At 34.2% G+C, this 18956-nt stretch overlaps 1 protein-coding gene and 1 long non-coding RNA gene across 2 annotated transcripts in view; both read left to right on the top strand.

Moving 5' to 3' along the window:
* Positions 1-18956, top strand: part of LOC138713829 (uncharacterized) — a 280083-nt gene that overhangs the window by 160522 nt on the left and 100605 nt on the right. The gene's annotated exons all lie outside the window — the stretch shown is intronic.
* The window catches only part of LOC138713964 (zinc finger protein GLIS1-like), a 105317-nt gene continuing 100605 nt past the window's right edge, over positions 14245-18956 (top strand). Inside the window, exons 1-2 of the mRNA XM_069846544.1 lie at positions 14245-14361; positions 14471-14666. Of these exons, the coding sequence (XP_069702645.1) occupies positions 14245-14361; positions 14471-14666 (313 nt within the window). The remainder of the gene's footprint in view (positions 14362-14470; positions 14667-18956) is intronic.

The following is an 18956-nucleotide window of genomic DNA, read 5'->3' as shown; positions in this document are numbered from 1 at the left end:
ATGCAATCGAAAGAGAATTAGCGAAAAGTCACGGAGGCTGGAAATCCAATACTGTCGCAGAAGGTTATGTTCTGTTACTATAATAATTAGGTCCACACCTGTGGAGTAACGGTCAGCGCGTCTGGCTGCGAAACTAGGTGGCCCGGGTTCGATTCCCGGCCGGGGCAAGTTACCTGGTTGAGGTTTTTTACGGGGTTTTCCCTCAATCCAATGCGAGCAAATGCTGGGTAACTTTAGGTGCTGGACCCCGGACTCATTTCACCGGCATTATCACCTTCATCTCATTCAGACGCTAAATAACCAAGATGTTGATACAGCGTCGTAAAATAACCCAATAAAATAAAAAAACTATAATAATTAGCGTTAATTGTAAATAATATTCAAATAAATTCAATTTGTCATCTCGTTTTTCAATGTTGAATTCAATAATCAAGGTTATATCAAGTTTAACGGGATTACATCAAGGTCAATGACATTATTGTTCCTCGGAAAAAATCAATACTTTCGCGTCTGCGCACATTTCACAATTCACGACCTAAAACAAGGTCACTTCCGATCTTGTCAGATACATGTATACATCTGAATAATTTCAAGTTAGAAATATGGTCGAGCATAAAAAGTCGTATGAAACTCGCCTATAATGGTAATTAAGAAGCTCGTTTCATAAACATCCATGCTCGCTTCTTAATTATTATCATTATAGGCTCGTTGCATAATGTACTATTATGCTCGACCACGCCCAAATGTAGTAATTATACACCTGGTAGCAGCCCTATAATGAACCTCATTAAAGTACACCTATTCATTAAAGTTCAGGTGTTCCACCAATCACAAAATACCATTGTAGCAATATGAAAGCGCAAGTATCGATTATTCTCGGATATGCAATCGAAAGACAACTAGTTCTGTTACTATAATAATTAGCGTTAATTGTAAATAATATTAAAATAAATTCAATTTGTCATCTCGTTTTTCAATGTCTAATTCAATTTCAAGGTTATATCAAGATTAATGTTTATTTTACTCTCTAAATTGTATCAAGGTCAATGGCGACATTTGTTTCTCGGAAAAAAATCAATACTTTCGCGTCTGCGCACATCTCACAATTTACGAGGTATTGCACAAGGTCAGTTCCGCTCCTCAGTCAGATAAGAATAACATGAATACTTATGAATAATTTCAAGTTAGAAATATGGTCGAGCATAAAAAGTCGTATGAAACTTGACTATAATGGTAATTAAGACGCTCGTATGAAAATTATGAAACTCGCTTACGCTCATTTCATAAACATACTCGCGTCTTAATTACTACCATTATAGGCTCGTTGCATAATGTACTATTAAGAGGTAACAATTCACAGACATATACGACTACTGCAATACGATCATTCACGTTGTAAGCAATGCAATAGCATCGCTTGACACAAAGTGCATCCATTTTCCTACATCGCAGGCTGATCGAAAAGAGGTTATGGATGAATTCTAGGATATTACATAGTTTTCTGGTATAATTTTGACCAAGAGTTGTAAACATATTCGTACTAATCTACTGGTTGTCAATATTTTATATTTTTCCTTATGGAAATACAATATTTTACCTTATTACATATTTATATCTAGTAATTACGTTCAGGATAACACAAAGGGTTTGGAATTGAACGGGATACACATCAGCTTCTTGTCTATGCGGATGACGTAAATATGTTAGGAGAAAATCCACAAATGATTAGGGAAAACACGGGAATTTTACTTGAAGCAAGTAAAGAGATAGGTTTAGAAGTAAATACCGAAAAGACAAAGTATATGATTATGTCTCGTGACGGGAATATTGTACGAAATGGAAATATAAAAATTGGAAATTTATCCTTTGAAGAGGTGGAAAAATTCAAATATCTTTGAGCAACAGCAACAAATATAAATGACACTCGGGATGAACTTAAACACAGAATAAATATGGGAAATGCCTGTTATTATTCGGTTGAGAAGCTCTTATCATCCAGTCTGCTGTCGAAAAATCTGAAAGTTAGAATTTATAAAACAGTTATATTACCGGTTGTTCTGTATGGTTGTGAAACTTGAACTCTTACTTGGAAAGAAGAACAGAGATTAAGGGTGTTTGAGAATAAGGTGCTTAGGAAAATGTTTGGGTGTTAGAGGAATGAAGTTACAGGAGAATGGAGAAAGTTACACAACACAGAACTGCACGCATTGTATTCTTCACCTGACATAATTAAGAACATTAAATCCAGACGATTGAGATGGGCAGGGCATATAGCACGTATGGGCGAATCCAGAAATGTATATAGAGTGTTAGTTGGGAGACCGGAGGGAAAAAGACCTTTAGGGAGGCCGAGACGTAGGTGGGAAGATAGTATTAAACTGGATTTGAGGGAGGTGGGATATGATGACAGAGACTGGATTAATCTTGCTCAGGATAGGGACCAATGGCGGGCTTATGTGAGGACGGCAATGAACCTCCGGGTTCCTTAAAAGCCAGTAAGTAAGTAAGTAAATATACATTCCAAAGATTATTTAAAATGTCGTATATCAGCAAAACAACAGGAGGAAATCCTTTCTCGAAGTTAAGAGTCTAATAGATCTAACAATGAATTAACCCATTCCAAGTTTTGGAAACTCAATCAGACATCACATAGCTCTAAACAAATCTTAATAATATTTCAGTCTATGCGAACAATTGTTTGTATGCATCTGAAGTCTGACTAGTGTAATGTGTAAGTAGTCGACCGTGTCTGCAATTTAGGGGGGAAGAAACTGGCCACCCTACTAAATTATCTCCTGGCCTAGTTGCCTCATAGGTGGTGCCTTGTTGGTGTCACTTGTGAGGTTCAGATCTATCTTCGGACAATTTATTAAACAACAACTTATCATTTCAAGTAGGCGAACACAATAGTTTTACACATTACAATACGCATTTTTAATTTTGACAAACGTTTTCAATTTTTATATAAATCATCATCAGTTCTTAAGTTTACAATTCAAATTGAATACCATAACAAAGTTTAACAAGTGAAGGTGATTATATAAATAGAATTATCACAGCTATTGATGCTACCAACTGGTCAGGTCGTAAAATTCGCAAACACTTAAGAAATGACGCATTCCAAACTTGGACAAACCATACCTTGCGTGGTAAAGGGGTTATTGTTTATAGTGGTCTCCCCAAGGCTAACTCATGGGTAAGCAATCGAAAGGGCTTATCTTCCTCAGAATGGACCAATGCTTTAAAAATTTCAAGCAATATTTCGGCGGTTCGCGCAATACCGGGCAGAACTCTAAGCACAACCCGCTGCCGTCATCCAGACTGTAGCGAGCTTGAAACACTTGGACACGTGCTTGGACAATGCCCCAAAGGCGAGCTGCTGATCAATGCTAGACATCATCGTGTACGACATGCTTTGGCGACATCGTTAAAAACTTTAAATTGGGAGATTCATGAGGAAGTACAGTGTGTTCTTTTAGACGGGCAGACATTATTGCTATCAACGGACGCTTAAAACGGGCTCTTGTTCTTGACCCTACTATCCGTTTCGAAAGAAACCTAAATCAGGGCACCGAGGTTGATATTGAGAAGAAGTCCATATATGAACCTTGTCTGCCGTATCTTTCTCAAAAGTACAACGTCCCTCTTAAACAATGGTCTGTCATTGGTTTGCTGTTTGGCAGTAGAGGTTCAATCACAAAATTCACATGGAATTATCTTAAGAAACTTCACATTCCTTTTGATTATGTAATGTCTATTCTTATAAATATTATCAAGGATTCTCTTCAAATATTACATCATCATCTCTATTTCAATTAATCTACTTATATTTGCCTTCAACATTTAACTTTCTTTTTTTCTTTAATGTATCACATCACATTATATTGTACATGTTTATTGTATTCAGGACCCTTGTGGTCACTCAAAATTCTTTGAGCTGATGTCTATAATTTAGAAATTTATTATTAAGTTAAAAAACACTTCCAAATATTAAAATGTTAATTTTTTTAGAACAAGATATTAATATTAAAACTAAAAAGCGAAAACGTTTGTTCAAATTAAAAATAAATGAATCGATGACTGCAGAAAGGACTTAAGTCCACTTTTTTAAGAAAATGAGTTAAGATCAATTTTATAACATCTAAAAATAGTGAAAAAATGAAAAATACAAAAGTAAAGTTTGATATTTCCGTCTTTGACTTATTTATTAAAATGTCAACAAAATTATTTTTGTTATTATATCTTATTACAAGTGAACGTTTTCGCGCCTTGTTATGGGAATCTTCATACAATTGTGTAGATATACGGGGTATATCAAAACCCGGTAACACTTTCAATATTTTATTATACAAAAACTACTAATGATACCACTTTCAAACACACGTCAGTTTAAAGTCAAACTCTCAAAGTTCGTTTTACACCTTACAGAGATTCAATGTGTGAACCACGGGTGACTCGGCAGATGTCCAAACGATAATCAAACTCTTCCCATACCCTTTTCAACATATCCTCTGTGACCGTGGCGGCAGCTTCTCGAATTCTTGTTTTTAGTTGCTCTAAATCACGTGACAAAGGCGGTACAAACATACGGTCCTTTAGATACCCCCATAGAAAAAAGTCACATGCAGTCATATCGGGTGACCTTGGTGGCCATGTCATCAAACATCTGTCCCTTACTCTAGTACGTCCTATCCAACGATCAGACATCTCCGCATTCAGGTAAGCACGAACTGCATTGTGGAAATGTGGCGGAGCCCCATCTTGCTGAAAGATGAAATCGTCATCGAGATCTTGTCCAAGTTGAGGCACCAACCATTGCTCCAACATGTCCAGATATGAATGTCCAGTCACAGTAGCCCCAATGAAGAAGAAAGGTCCGTACAGTTTTCGTTGTGACAACGCGCAGAAAACATTCACCTTTGGTGAATCACGCTCATGTTCAATGATTCTGTGAGGTTTCTGTGTACACGACAGTTGTGCTTGTTAATTTTCCCACTCGTATGGAATGTCGCTTCGTCGCTGAAAATTAAGCGGCTGAATAACTTTGAGAGTTTGACTTTAAACTGGCATATCTTTGAAAGTGCTATCATTAGTAGTTTTTGTGTAATAAAATAATGAAAGTGTTACCGGACTTTTGATATGCTCTGTATATGGTGAATAAATCAATATTGTGCGAGATCGTGCGTATTTGCTTGTTTTCCGCACAGAACCAATACGCAGTAAGTGTGAAATACCACATTCAGTATTCCCAACGTAACACACATAACAATTTCCCTCTTCTTACCGCTTAAGCGCGACATTCATTTTACTCTTTAGGCTTTTAACATATTATTTTTAGAGACGTTTAACATAGTAATAATTATACATTGGAAACTTACCACTGCAATTTCACCTAAATTGCAATGTTAATTATTGTTTTTAAATATTTGCAAAAATTAAGTAAAGTCTACCACTCCACGAAACTTATTACATTCCTGATACAAGTAACATTAAGGAAGCCGTGAAAAAATCAACGAGATTCCAGATGCCGATGTTATTACTGCAATATGTTATATAAATAATATTGTTAAAATATTAAAATGAAAAATAAATCATTACATAACCTTACCGTTTGTTTTGAGTTCGCATTTATAGACTGGGGGAAAAAAAGACAGACGTATATCACGGCCTGCTGGAGTAAAGTAAACACAGAAAACATTTTACAGCAAGAAAGATATTTTGGTGTTCCGAAGTTGGCGTCATTAAACAGAAACCAAGATGGAGTTTTCATTGCAACTAATTAGAAATTCGTCTTTCAGGTATGTAATAAACGATCTTCGCGCAAAATAATGTACGATACACGAGCGGTATGTTTGTTTTCATGTTCTCGGAAATTAAAAAAGCTCAACTACGTTTCGCTTTTTCAATCTTTTCCTCGACCATGAAAACGTCAACATACCGTTCTTGTAACGTATATTACTATTACATATTGCAAGAGTTTAACCAAATTAACATAAGTACATATAAAATTGCGCAAAATACACATTTAATAATCTACCCATAACATAGTGAAGCATGTTTTTCGCAAAATTTATTATCTGTCACAGACAATTTTAGTATGATATTATTAAATATGCATATTTCAAAACTATTTTATATGTAATTTTGTTAATTAATTATTTTTACTTTCCAATCCGAAAGCTTTTTTAAAACGTTTTTTGAAAGATTTTTAAATTTTAAAGTTTGTAAAATTTGGTTAAACTTTTGCAATATGTAATGTTGATTTACTCACCACATATATAGATACCTACACAGTTGTCTGATGATGTCCATAACAAGGCGCGAAAACGTTCACGTGTAATAAGATGTATTAGCAAATAGTACATTATGCAACGAGCCTATAATGGTAGTATTTAAGATGCGAGTATGTTTGTTTATGAAACGAGCGCAAGCGAGTTTCATAATTTTCGTACGAGCGTCTTAATTACCATTATAGGCAAGTTTCATACGACTTTTTATGCTCGACCATATTTCTAACTTGAAATTATTGATAAGTATTCATGTTGTGGTTATCTAAGTGAAGAGCGTAACTGACCTTCTAAATTGTGAGATGTGCGCAGACGCGAAAGTATTGATTCTTTCCGAGGGACGAATGTCATTGACCTTGATATAATCTAGAGAATAACATGAACATTAATATTGATATAACCTGGAAATTGATTTAGAATTGAAAAACGAGATGACAAATTGAATGTATTTGAATATTATTTACAATTAACGCTAATTATTATAGTAACAGAACATAACCTTCTGCGACAGTATTGGATTTCCAGCCTCCGTGACGTTTCGCTAATTGTCTTTCGATTGCATATCCGAGAATAATCTATACTTGCGGTTTTATTCATTCATTCCATTCATTCATTTATTTTATTCCATAGATCTTGCATGAGCAATGAAGCTTTAAGATGTGGAACAAGTCAAAATTTTACAATATTGCAATTACTATTTTTACAAATGTTTACAGTTTTTGCAATTTAGTAATTTTCTACAATTTTTACAATTTTGTGCAATTTTTTACAATATTTTGGCGAGATGTAGTGAGATGAGGTGAGGTCCGAGGATTCGCCAAAATATTACCCGGCATTTGCCTTTTGGTTGGGGAAAACCTCGGAAAAACCCAACCAGGTAATCAAATCAAAGAGGTTGATGCCGAGGTCCAATGGTGATTTCACATTGGCTGAACAACTGAACTATAATGAATAGGTGTACTTTAATGAGGTGCATTAAAAGTCTGCTACCAGGTGTATAATTACTACATTTCGGCATGGTCGAGCATAAAATAACTTTGTTGACATTTTAAAAAATAAGTCAAAGACGGAAATATCAAACTTTACTTTTGTATTTTTCATTATTACATAGCTTATTGGAATACATACAAAAATGAATTCTAAATTCAAATTTCTCTAAACCTCAGCGACGTTGGACGGATCAATTCCATTTGTAGTTCACAGACGGGAAACAACCCAAAACTGTGTCTTGGCAGAAGATGAAGAAGAAGAAGAAGAAAATTATCTAAAAATAGACTCATCGATGAGCACTTTTCTGCAAACAAATGTTGGCAAACATGTATACAGACGATGTAATATTAAGAACCAATCATTTTCTTAGAATTAATATTGTTTCATTGTTGATATTTTTGTTATTTAATTTTTCATTCTATTTCAGTAGCTGATTAGTGTACAAGTGCACGTGGCATCTAGTAGCGATAGCAACGAAGAAGTAGCAGTGAATAATCGTAAAAGAGGCATTTATAATCCATTTGAATATAAAACAAATAAGATAAAAGTTGCTGAATCAAAGGGACTACGAACTATGCAGGTAAAACGGTGCCTGCTAAAATCGTTAGTAATTCATGTTAAATGTCGATTGAAATGTTTTAAAAATACGTTTAAAACTATGTTAAAAATGGATTTAATATTAAAGAAAATGCTTGAATACCTTTTTATTGCATATTTTTTTGTACCTTTACTAACATAATTAACTAAGCACTTAAAACTGTTAATGGCTGTTGATTGCAGAAAGGACTTAAGTCCAACAGTTTTAAAAATTAATGACACAAAACTACAAATGAAATTTGTTTTATATAACGTCTGATCAGTCAGCATACATGTATACTTTTAAAGAAATAACAACTAAGTTATTTTAAGTTTTTTTAGTTTCCTCAAAAATAGGTTTTCTGAACTTACGTCCTTTCTTCAGTCATCGATCCAAATAATGTAAGGATTAAAACTATTGTATTCACCTACTTTAAATAATAAGTAAAGACTGAAATATTGTAAATATTTGTTTAGCAAGATAAGTTATCGGAATAAGAATGACATTGAGAAAGGAAAAAATCACAATATAACAATCTGTTTGGATCTTATTCAAATTAAGGAAACAAGAATTTGGATGTTTCAACGTGAAAATTTTATGTTCGAGAGCCAAATATATGAAAAGTAACTGAAGTTTCAAGATCTGACTTGCTTAGCAATAGAAATGATTTACGTTATTGTATTCTCTATTTTTCTTGTCGTTCTCTTATTCTTCACACCTACGTAAAGATATAGAACATAGTAAAGGTACGTATCTGGCGATTTATTATTATTACTTATTGGCTTTTAGAGAACCCGGAGGTTCATTGCCGCCCTCACATAAGCCCGCCATTGGTCCCTATCCTGAGCAAGATTAATCCAGTCTCTACCATCATATCCCACCTCCCTCAAATCCATTTTAATATTATCTTCCCATCTCCGTCTCGGCCTCCGCAAAGGTCTTTTTCCCTCCGGCCTCCCAACTAACACTCTATATGCATTTCTGGATACCGGTTGTTCTGTATGGATGTGAAACTTGGAGTCTCACTTTGAGAGAGGAACATAGGTTAAGGGTGTTTGAGAATAAGGTGCTTAGGAAAATATTTGGGTCTAAGAGGGATGAAGTTACAGGAGAATGGAGAAAGTTACACAACACAGAACTGCACGCATTGTATTCTTCACCTGACATAATTAGGAACATTAAATCCAGACGTTTGAGATGGGCAGGGCATGTAGCACGTATGGGCGAATCCAGAAATACATATAGAGTGTTAGTTGGAAGACAGGAGGGAAAAAGATCTTTGGAGAGGCCGAGACGTAGATGGGAGGGTAATATTAAAACGGATTTGAGAGAGGTGGGATATGATGACAGAGACTGGATTAATATTGCTCAGGATAGGGACCGACGTCGGGCTTATGTGAAGGCGGTATTGAACCTGCGGGTTCCTTAAAATCAGGGCCGGGTATTTATGGAGATCGCAAAAATCACGACATAATAGATATACAATAGATTTTTACTAATCGTTACGAATTAAGTGATTTTGATTAATAATAATTATGCAGATAAAACAATCGCGACAAATCGCGAAATAGAGTTCTAATAGCGAAATATGAACACATTTGCGAATTATTACTATTGCGTCGTTTTATAGCGAATTTCATATTCTGAGTTTTTTTCGGATTTTTTTTTAGTTCAATTTGATATACTGTAAGTAGGCTACATTACATGGTATTCCAGGTGTTCTGATTAGATTAATGAACTCAAAAGACGGAGAATTCAACATTTCACTAATAATTTTAAAGTGTTAATTTGAGGGCTGCAAGTTTTTTTTTTCGTTTTTATTGGATATGTGTTAAGAACAGTCTCAATCCAACAAATATTGTCTATTGGACATACCGCACCTTTACCAGAATCCAACGAATCTTTAATGTTAATTATTTGGAAAGTAATACTCATACTGAGTTAATAGTCCAATTCCAAAATAATTGTATTTTCCAAAGTATCCATTAATCTCCGCCAAGACTACAAATCAATCTCCAACAATCTCCGCCGAGTCCAATATTAAAAAACACAAATGATAAAATTACTTACTTACTTAGGGGAAGGTTGCCTATATCGTACCACTTTTCAGTTTTTCTTCAGTTATTTAGAAATGGGAAGGGATTTTAATTGCATATACTGTTAGACATTTAGACAGTACCTTGGGACACAAATTTTTTTTTTTTTTAATTTTTAAATAATTATAAATTGTTTTAAAGGACATTATTTAAAACTCTTGCAAGTGGTAAGATTTATGCGCCTAGTTTCCTAAATCGTACCTATAGGTTGCTTAAATCGTACCCACTTATAAAAGACATAATTTTCACAATAAGAACTTCATAAAAATAACATATTTCATTACATTATTATCGTTTAATGTGGAATTTTATTAATACAGATGAGAAACAGATGTTTTAAGATACAAAAATTTTTGTAATATAGCTATAAATCTTAAATATTATCAAGATCTAGTAAAACGAAAACACGAACGGTCACTTGAGATTCAATCTTATTTAACACATATGAAAGATACTTACTTGTCAGATTCTGTCGTTACACGTCACAGACAAAATGAGAACGTTTTCTTGAGCCGTAGAAACTCCTGCACATGTCTCATGCACCCATTGATTGCACAGAGAGCAAGGAATCATAATGACAGTTTCTTCACAGATAAAATAAAACCAGTCATCTTCTTTTACATTAACATCAATAATTTCAGATGCCTTTTTCGTTCTTTTTGATAGCTGATTTGTAGTTTTTTTTTGTTCCCTCCCCCCTTGAAGTTCTTCCTTTGGATTACTTCTGCTGCAATTGATTCTTACAGGGACTTGAAGTTAGCTCAACAGCTTACTGAACTCTTTTTCTCGTTCTCGTTTGAACCAAAATCTTTGGTTTAGGGAGAAACCCGTTCCGTCAACGTTAAATTTGTACAAAGCGTCCCGTTAACGGATCCATTTGCAGGACGATCCAGACCTCTCTTTACCTTGCCCATTAAATCTCGCTTGAAAATCGATTTTGAGATTTCGTACTTACGGCAACATTCATTCAATCCCACTGCTCCGGATCGAAATTCATCCAGTGCCTTAAGTGCAGCACTTGGTTCCGATTTTCCGTATTCTTGTTTGATCATTATCTATTCTGAAATTTGAAAATATTATGCACCTAACGTTATTTGTTCACGTTGCCAAAATCGTACTGGTACGATATGAGCAACCTTTCAAAGGTACGATTTAGGAAACTAGCTCTCCAAGGAAACTATTCAGATTATAACCTAAACAAAGCTGTTACAGTGACTATTTTTACCGTTTAAATAATGCAAACAATCTTATATACTAGGTGTAATAAAACACATTCATTAAACTAACTCAATGTTTTAATAAAAGCTTACGAAAAAGCAACAAAATCTCATATGAGAAATCAGAACTTGCTATTAAGCACCATTTAATACAGCTGTTGTCTTGGATGAAAGGCGGGAAACTGAACGAGTGACAGTTTCTATTTGTATTTCATGAAAAATTCCTCAGATAGTTCCTGCAGGCAATACTTTCCTCAATATTAATAGTTGTACGATTTCGGCGCCGGTACGATATAGGCTACTTTCCCTTACTTACTTACTTACTTACTTACTTACTTACTTACTTACTTACTTACTTACTTACTTACTTACTTACTTACTTACTTACTTACTGGCTTTTAAAGAACCCGGAGGTTCATTGCCGCCCTCACATAAGCCCGCCATCGGTCCCTATCCTGTGCAAGATTAATCCACTCTCTATCATCATATCCCAAAGGTCTTTTTTCCTCCGGCCTCTCAACTAACATTCTATATGCATTTCTGGATTCGCCCATACGTGCTACATGCCCTGCCCATCTCAAACGTCTGGATGTAATGTTCCTAATTATGTCAGGAGAAGAATACAATGCGTTCAGTTCTGTGTTGTGTAACTTTCTCCATTCTCCTGTAACTTCATCCCTCTTAGCCCCAAATATTTTCCGAAGCACCTTATTCTCAAACACTCTTAACCTACCTTCCTCTCTCAAAGTGAGAGTCTAAGTTTCACAACCATAAAGAACAACCGGTAATATAACTGTTTTATAAATTCTAACTTTCAGATTTTTTGACAACAGACTAGATGATAAAAGCTTCTCAACCGAATAATAACAGGCATTTCCCATATTTATTCTATGTTTAATTTCCTCCCGAGTATCATTTATATTTGTTACTGTTGCTCCAAGATATTTTAATTTTTCTACCTCTTCAAAGGATAAATTTCCAATTTATATATATACCAAAGCTTATGTATTCACAGCGAAATATGTTGCTACACAGTGAAGCCATCTCTGTATAGATAGGCCTAATTAAAACACGAATTTTTTACGCCATACGGAAGGCAGTTTGATGAAAAGACCTTATTATTATTAGCAAGGTCATTGGTTTTGATATGCGATGATGTTACATAAATTTGAATAAATAAATAAATAAATAAATAAATAAATAAATAAATACTAAATACTAATACTAAATTTGAATATCTGACTTTCTATTAATTGTTTCATTTCATTAACAAAATACAAATTTTATAGGCTACCTATAGGTTATGTTACCTGTGGGAGCAGGACCAATGTCAGCTATGCCTTATTTCGACCTTTACAATGAGTGCTACACGAAAGCATTTTTTATAGCTCGACAAACGCATTCTCGCTGTAGTGTGTAACGGAACTAAGCTGCATCTACACAGTTCAATATTCCAATCTGGGAAGAATATTGAAAGAATCAAGTTTAAAAGGTACGTTCAATTAAGATGCATAAAGATTTTGTTTCTACATGGTGCGCCGTTTTGAACGTCGTCTTCACTGCGTAAATATATTAATTAATATTAAATATCAATCTTGCATTTATTGTTTTAAAGTTGAAAGAAAAGTTTAACCGTGTAGTTGCATCTTAATGTATTCATGATCATCAATTCACGGGGAAACAGTTGGAGACAAGACTAAATAAAAGAACGACCATGCGATAAATTGATAGCGATAAATCTAGCTGCAAAAATTATCGCAAAGTCCGAGTGTGATTGGTTGGAATTCAAAATTTCATTACACTTCATTGGTCGAAAGTGGAATGACGTCATATAAACGAAATAGTCTCCATAAATTTCTGCCCCTGCTTAAAAGCCATCAGTAAGCAAGCAATAATTATTATATCCATAACAATAAACTTTTCGCGTAGCGCCCTGGTGCTACAGTATTTTATTTGCAACTGCACCCCTGTGTAAGATCACGTGTTTTCGTTTAGGTTACAAAATGGCTGTTGGGTAGTGTTATCTGTACTAATAATAAATCTGTAGTCGAAATTTTTCTGGTAATTTTCGATTTTCCAAAAATAATTGGTCCTAACATATATAATTAATCTTTCTGAAACCGAAAATCGCTTTTTTGAAATTTTTGTTTGTATGTCTGTCTGTCTGTCTGTATGTTTGTTACTTTTTCACGCGATAATGGCTGAACCGATTTCGATGAAAATTGGAATATAAATTAAGTTCGTTGTAACTTAGATTTTAGGCTATATGGCATTCAAAATACATTATTTAAAAGGGGGGTTATAAGGGGGCCTGAATTAAATAAATCGAAATATCTCGCTTATTATTGATTTTTGTGAAAAATGTTACATAACAAAAGTTTCTTTAAAAATAATTTGCGATAAGTCTTATTCCTTGAAAAATTTTGATAGGACTGGTATTTAATGAGATAAATGAGTTTTAAAATTAAAATAACTGCCATCTAAGGCCGTGTAATGAATTAAAAAACAAATGACTTCGTCTATAAGGGGCCTTGGACAACAACAATCGAAAGCTATGAAAGATAGCCTACAGAGAATGTTTCTGTGTTTGTATGAAGTAATATCGGAAGCTAAATTAACCGATTTGTATAATTAATCATTTCACCATTGGAAAGTGTAATTTCTCTAGATGAACATAATGCTATAAAGTTATTACAGTAACTTCTGAGTGAATCGAGGACAGGTAAGATTAAAATAGCTTCTTATGCACAGAAAACTTGATAGGCTATTCTGTACATTTGTTTCCTGTATTTCCTAAAATAATTTTTATGACCAAATGAGAGGCCTCTGGATCAAAATGATCGCATTTTAATTATGCAAATACAATTTAAATTAAGTAACATAATAAACGATTTATCCTCCTATCAAACACGAATGTTGCCTGGATCAAATGTCCTATTTTAATTATGTAATTACTTTATATTTATTTCTAACGGGTGCAGCGGAGCGCACGGGTACGGCTAGTTGATAAATAATACAATATTATTTAAACACAGAAATAAAGGTAATGTTATGTTAAACATTATTGATATTGAAGGATGTGGTATTTGCCACGGATGCAACACCCAGACAGCGTCAGTAGCCACCTGCGGTCCGCCGGCCCTCAGCGGGGCCACCTGTTGTCAACGGGCGGCATTACGACGTCGCCCCGGGAGGTCTGTGTGCTGCCCTCCTCTCCCCCCGCCCCCAGCGGCCCCCTGTCGGGCTCCCCCCAGCAGCGAATCCCTCACACTAGACCAATGACTGTTACCGGTTTTTAAAAAGAGGCGAGAGGGGAGAGATCCTCGGCCACCGCAGCCTGCTAGCCGTGGGAAGCGCACGTTTTCGACAACAAAGCTGCGCTGCTCCCTGATACCGCGGCGACGATGTCTCCACTTCGCACGCAGTGACCTTGCGGAGAAGAAGAAGAAGAGCCGGCGCTTTGCAGTGACCACGCCGGCGCGGCGGACCACACACGCAGGTAAGTCTGCCACTCTGACGTCACTCATCACGTGTTTTGTTTTATTTAACAACGTCCTCAACTCCAGAGGCCGTGGGGTGCTTACGACTCGACCGTGTGCCCATCGCAGTGTTCGGAAGAAAGCCACAAAATCCCGAATCGAGAAACAATTTTCATCCCTGAACTCTCTACACGAGACGCAGCTAGCCAGTCAGTTGTTTCCATCGATGACTCTTCTGACGTCACTTATTGTTCCGATTACGTCTCTCTCTTTCTTTTTACGGAAACCACAATTATTTTGCATGGGGACTGACCATAGTATAGTCAAGGTCATTCGCTGTTCTTGCTGGTAGTTTTGTTTCTTGTTATTCGTGTTGCAATCACAACAATGTAACTATCAGCGTAACATACGAGTAAACCTAGAAAAAAGACCGGTTAACATTGCAAATAGTTATATCGTTACATCAGAACTACAGTAGGTTATTTTGATAAATAGTGGTTTTGAGATAATTGTTGTTTAAAAGTTCTACAATTTTGAAATAGATGATGTTTACAACTATGTAAATATCAACGTATCATAGGAGTAAACCTAGAAAAAAGATCGGTTAACATTGCAAATAGTGATATCGTTACATCAGAACTACAGTGGGTTATTTTGATAAACGGTGGTTTTGAGATAATTGTTGTTTAAAAGTTTCTACAGTTTTGAAATGAATGATGTTTACAACTATGTAAATATCAACGTATCATCGAAGTAAACCTAGAATAAAAGATCGGTTAACATTGCAAATAGTGATATGGCTACATCAGAACTACAGTGGGTTATTTCGCTAAACAGTGGTTTTGAGATAATTGTTGTTTAAAAGTTTCTAGAGTTTTGAAATGGATGATATTTACAACTATGCAAATATCAACTTATCATAGAAGTAAACCTAGAAAAAATATCGGCTAACATTGCAAATAATGATATGGTTACATCAGAACTAAAGTGGGTTATTTTCATAAACAGTGGTTTTGAGATAATTGTTGTTTAGAAGTTTCTAGAGTTCTGAAATGGATGATATTTACAACTACGTAACTATCAACGTATCATAGGAGTAAACCTAGAAAAAAATACCGACTGACATTGCAAATAGTGATATGGTTACATCAGAATTACAGTGGGTTATTTTGACAAATTGTTGTTTAAAAGTTTCTACAGTTTTGAAATGGATGATGTTTACAACTATGCAAATATCAACGTATCATAGAAGTAAATCTTGAAAAAAAATCGGTTAACATTGCAAATAGTGATATGGTTACATCAGAATTACTGTGGGTTATTTTGATAAACAGTGGTTTTGAGATAATTGTTGTTTAAAAGTTTCTAGAGTTTTCAAATGGATGATATTTACAACTAGGCCCTATGTAAATATCAACGTATCATAGAAGTAAACCTAGAAAAAAGACCGGTTAACATTGCAAATAGTGATGTCGTTACATCAAAACTACAGCGGGTTATTTTGATAAACGGTGGTTTTGAGATAATTGTTGTTCAAAAGTTTCTGTAGTTTTGAAATGGATTATGTTTACAACTATGTAAATATCAACGCATCATAGGAGTAAACCTAAGAAAAGATCGGTTAACATTGCAAATAGTGATATGGTTACATCAGAATTACAGTGGGTTATTTTGATAAACAGTGGTTTTGAGATAATTGTTGTTTAAAAGTTTCTAGAGTTTTCAAATGGATGATATTTACAACTAGGCCCTATATAAATATCAACGTATCATAGAAGTAAACCTAGAAAAAAGACCGGTTAACATTGCAAATAGTGATGTCGTTACATCAAAACTACAGCGGGTTATTTTGATAAACGGTGGTTTTGAGATAATTGTTGTTCAAAAGTTTCTGTAGTTTTGAAATGGATTATGTTTACAACTATGTAAATATCAACGCATCATAGGAGTAAACCTAAGAAAAGATCGGTTAACATTGCAAATAGTAATATGGTTACATCAGAATTACAGTGGGTTATGTTGATAAACAGTGGTTTTGAGATAATTGTTGTTTAAAAGTTTCTAGAGTTTTCAAATGGATGATATTTACAACTAGGCCCTATATAAATATCAACGTATCATAGAAGTAAACCTAGAAAAAAGACCGGTTAACATTGCAAATAGTGATGTCGTTACATCAAAACTACAGCGGGTTATTTTGATAAACGGTGGTTTTGAGATAATTGTTGTTCAAAAGTTTCTGTAGTTTTGAAATGGATTATGTTTACAACTATGTAAATATCAACGTATCATAGGAGTAAACCTAAGAAAAGATCGGTTAACATTGCAAATAGTAATATGGTTACATCAGAATTACAGTGGGTTATTTTGATAAACAGTGGTTTTGAGATAATTCTTGTTTAAAAGTTCCTACAATTTTGAAATGGATGATGTTTATAACTATGTAAATATCAATGTATCATTGAAGTAAACATAGAAAAAATATCGGTTGACATTGCAAATAGTGATATGGTTACATCAGAACTAAAGTGGGTTAGTTTGATAAACATTGGTTTTGAGATAATTTTTGTTTAAAAGTTTCTACAGTTTTGAAATGGATTATATTTACAACTATGTAACTATCAACGTATCATAGGAGTAAACCTAGAAAAAAATACCGACTAACATAGCAAATAGTGATATGGTTACATCAGAACTACAGTGGGTTATTTTGATTAACAGTGGTTTTGAGATAATTGTTTAAAAGTTTCTACAGTTTTGAAATGAATGATGTTTACAACTATGTAAATATCAACGTACCATAGGAGTAAACATAGAAAAAATATCGGTTAACATTGCAAATTGTGATATCTTTACATCAGAAATACAGTGGGCTATTTAACAAACAGTGGTTTTGCGATAATTGTTGTTTGAAAGCAGTGACGAACGCAGAATTTTGTCAAGGTTGGGGATTTATTATTAATATTGTTTACAATTTACATTATCGGTATTTTAAATTTTGTATATTATTATTATTATTATTATTATTATTATTATTATTATTATTATCATTATTAAAATGAATTGTCAGATGCACAAAATGTTAAACGAACGTTTTACAATAAAGTCAGAACTCAAACTAACGAACGTGTGAATATTGCTCTTAAAACGAGTTTAAAATCGACAATGTGGGGCTTCATTTTGTTACAAGGTCGGTACTAGGCGGTAGGTCTCTCTATAATAAAGATAGCATTGTTATAATTTGAACGTACCACATCACTAAGCACGGAGATTATATTGAAAATAGGGTAGGACTATGTATTTTGTCGATGTAGATTTTGTTACTCTGACAGTGAAAAATTAGAAAAGGGAAAACGCTTGTGGATAAAAAAAATATTCAAATCTAAATATGTAATTATTTTTTAATGTTCAAGGAGGTGGGCTCAAACCCGGTAATCGCCCCTTGCGTACGCCCCTGTTTAAAAGTTTCTACAGTTTTCAAATGGATGATATTTTTCAGTTTCTCATTTGTTTCGCTTGTTATTAAATTAGCTGTATGTTTATGTATTGTACTCAAAATTACTTAATATTTTTTTCTCGTTATTAAAGATGAATTTTACAAGACATCCCGCTGTAGTTCTGGTGTAACGATATGGAATCACCCACTGTTATCGCTGATAAAACTGTTTTTGTTACAACCACAGATATGTAGCAATCCATCCCAATATGGAACAAAAACACGGAAGTTTCACTTTTATTATTGAAAAGAGTGAAATGAAGATCGACCTCACTTATCGATGACAGTATTTTGTTTTCGTCACAACCACTAATGTGTAAAAATCTACCCTGATTTGCATTAAACGTATGGAAGTTTCTAATAAGAGTTAAAAACAATGAAATGGTTATCCATATTAGTGATAGTATTTTGTTTTAGTTAAAATCACAAAATTTCAATTATTGCCCTTCGTAATATCACACAAACCTAGGCTAATGTGAATATATTGAAAATAGTGGAATAAAGCTCGTTTCATTTATCGCTGGTACTCTTTTGTTTTTCTTGTTTTTATCACAACGATAAAAAATTATTTTTAATTTATTATAACATGGCAATAAACCTAGAAAGGTTTCGAATAATATTATTGAAAACAGTGAAATGAAATTTGTCCTCAGTTGCCACTGAATTTTGCTTTTCTAGAAATCAAATAATTATCACAACATTTTAATCTCATCCAGCCACCAGACATGTGAGGATCTCCATGCGTATCATTCTTAGGTTACGGTTCAACGACTTCAAAATTTACCGGTTTGTGATGTTAAATCTGTAAACCGAA

The sequence above is a fragment of the Periplaneta americana genome, chromosome 14, assembly GCF_040183065.1.
Source record: "Periplaneta americana isolate PAMFEO1 chromosome 14, P.americana_PAMFEO1_priV1, whole genome shotgun sequence".
Taxonomy (NCBI): Eukaryota; Metazoa; Arthropoda; class Insecta; order Blattodea; family Blattidae; genus Periplaneta; species Periplaneta americana.
The sequence above is the reverse complement of the archived record's forward strand: the minus strand, read 5'-3'. Positions and strand labels throughout refer to the sequence as shown.